General features: G+C 41.7%; 1 protein-coding gene across 1 annotated transcript; it reads right to left on the bottom strand.

Annotated features, from left to right (window-relative positions):
- Positions 1-1,123: 1,123 nt before the first annotated feature.
- On the bottom strand, positions 1,124-1,903 carry LOC129572881 (uncharacterized). Its single transcript, XM_055452996.1, has one exon. It carries the CDS (start codon positions 1,901-1,903, stop codon positions 1,124-1,126), a length of 780 nt encoding a protein of 259 aa, XP_055308971.1.
- Positions 1,904-2,405: the final 502 nt, after the last annotated feature.

Genomic DNA, 2,405 nt, shown 5'->3' with positions numbered 1-2,405 from the left:
AGATGAGTACACCAGATGCAATGATGAGCTGTCGTCCGTGTCATCTAAAAAATGTATGGAATTAGATCAAATTAGAATTAAATTTGTATCGGCGCTTATAAAGAACAAATACGAAAGTGGTAGTTATTTATTCTGTGGCCGATAGAAACGATTTTTACCTTGGGCCAATGGTGGATTTGTGGCATCGTTGGTTTGTGGCGCGACTTCATCCAATTCATCCATCATCATAGCATCAAAATCATCAGAGAATGATGTCGGCGAATCAGCTCGTTGTACCGGTTGTACAAATTCCGAAAGTCGGCGCCTTTCGTTTATCTGTTGCGCGTGTGTTGGAGCCGGCATTGAAAGGCGACGTTTTCGCTTTTTCGGTGGTACCATCAAAGTGAGACGCGCTTCCAATTCCGGGCATTTTTTCACAAGAACGCGCACATTCGTGAACAACCGGGCAATTCTTTCTGGGTTTTCGAAGTTGGCTTCCTTAAATGTAGCTATCACAGAACGTGTCACTAATGAAAGAATCGGAAAAAATTGATGTTTCAAAAATATCTATAAATTTTTTCGACAAACTTACGTTTACGTTCAGCCATTTTTTCTGATTTTTTCGATTTTGTTTGATTAATATTATGAACGATTATGGATACCGGTAAATACACACGATGTGTAACACTGCGCACTAGAAACAAAACCGAACAAAACAATTTTTTCCATTCTCACTGAGATTCACACAAGATGATGAATCGCTTAACATATGCGCAAGTTGACGCATCATTAAACGCACTCAATACACTGTATAAATTTTCAATATGGTAGCGCCCATTGTGTACGACAGTGTGAAGAAGAAGAAGTAGTAGCATCAACAAAATGTGTATGGGTTTACATAGGGACGGGGAACTGTGGAAAGTTGCTGTAACGTCGCCAAATACGACGAACATTTGCAAGTAGAATTGTGATAGGTCATCTTACCGTGTGCGAATTCATTCATTAGATTGTTTATTGGTTTTCGTATCAAGTATCATAAAGGGTGTCCCAATAGCAACGCAAAAAAGTATTTATAAAAAAAACAATGAAAATAGTTTCCAATTTTCCAAATCTTTATTGTATGTTGTAGTTTGGTCTTTACCATTTATGTATGAAAAAGAATATCGTGTAAATGTCCACCACGGCTCTTTTCACAGACCTTCAGCCGCTTGCCCAAATTTTCAATTACAGATTCGAGTAATGGCACATTTACGGTGGCTATGACACGTCTGATTTCAATTTTCAGCTCGGCAATGGTGCTTGGTTTGTTGGCATAGACTTTATCCTTGACGTAGCCCCAAAGAAAATAGTCCAATGGCGTTAAATCGCACGAACGAGGCGGCCATTCCACTTCGGCCTTTTGAGAAATGATGCGATTTGGAAAACGTTCTTCGATTACCGCTAATGTTTCAGGTGTTGTGTGTGGTCTGGCGCCGTCTTGTTGAAACCATATGTCGGATAAGTCCATGCCTTCAATTTCCGACCAAAAAAAATACTGCAACATCTCACGATATCGCTCGCCATTGATGGAAACGGCTCGACCATCATCATTTTCGAAGAAATACGGCCCGATGATGCCGCCGGCCCATAAACCGCACCAAACAGTGCAACGAGCTGGATGAGCTGACACTTCTTCAGTTTCTCTTGGATTTTCGCTTCCCCAGAATCGACAATTTTGGCGATTCACATACCCATTCAAGTGAAAATGAGCCTCATCCGAAAAGATCACTTTCTTCAAAAAATCGGCATCCGCGGCCTCTTTTCCTTCGACCCATTCGACGAAATCTCTTCGTTTTTCGTGGTCCATCGGTTCAAGTTCTTGAGTGAGGACAATCTTATAAGCGTGTAGACCCAAGTATTTGGTGAGAATACGCCATGTGGTCATCCTAGAGAGGCCAACTTGTTGAGAACGTCGACGAACCGAGGTTCTTGGCTCGTCCTCCACACTTTCACTCACAGCAGCAATATTTTCGTGCGAGCGGGCCGTTCGCATACGGGTGATGGTTGATCGTCTAACACAGAGCCAGTACGCTCAAATTTCTGCACCAGGCGACTGATGGTGGACACATTTGGTCGATTATTTCGGCCGAAAAATTCACGAATCGCACGAAACGTATTTTGCAAAATAGACCCATTTTCGTAATGGGATTTAACGACTTGAACGCGTTGATCTTTACTTAATCTTGACATGGTTATAAATGGTATAGATGGACGCTTCAAACTGACATTCCAGTTTGACAGATCGGGGCATCCATCATGAAATCCCTATTGAAAAACTTTTTGCGTCCCTATTGGGACATCCTTTATATATACAAACTCAAAGGAACCATATCATTTTCGTGTGTATGTACTTCAGCGACTACAGTTGAACGCACACCCCATCAATT

This window comes from Sitodiplosis mosellana, unplaced genomic scaffold (genome assembly GCF_009176505.1).
Source record: "Sitodiplosis mosellana isolate CC-2019 unplaced genomic scaffold, AAFC_SMos_1.0 Smas_scaffold_5673, whole genome shotgun sequence".
In the NCBI taxonomy this organism is placed as follows: domain Eukaryota; kingdom Metazoa; phylum Arthropoda; class Insecta; order Diptera; family Cecidomyiidae; genus Sitodiplosis; species Sitodiplosis mosellana.
This window is presented reverse-complemented; position numbering and strand designations above follow the sequence as displayed.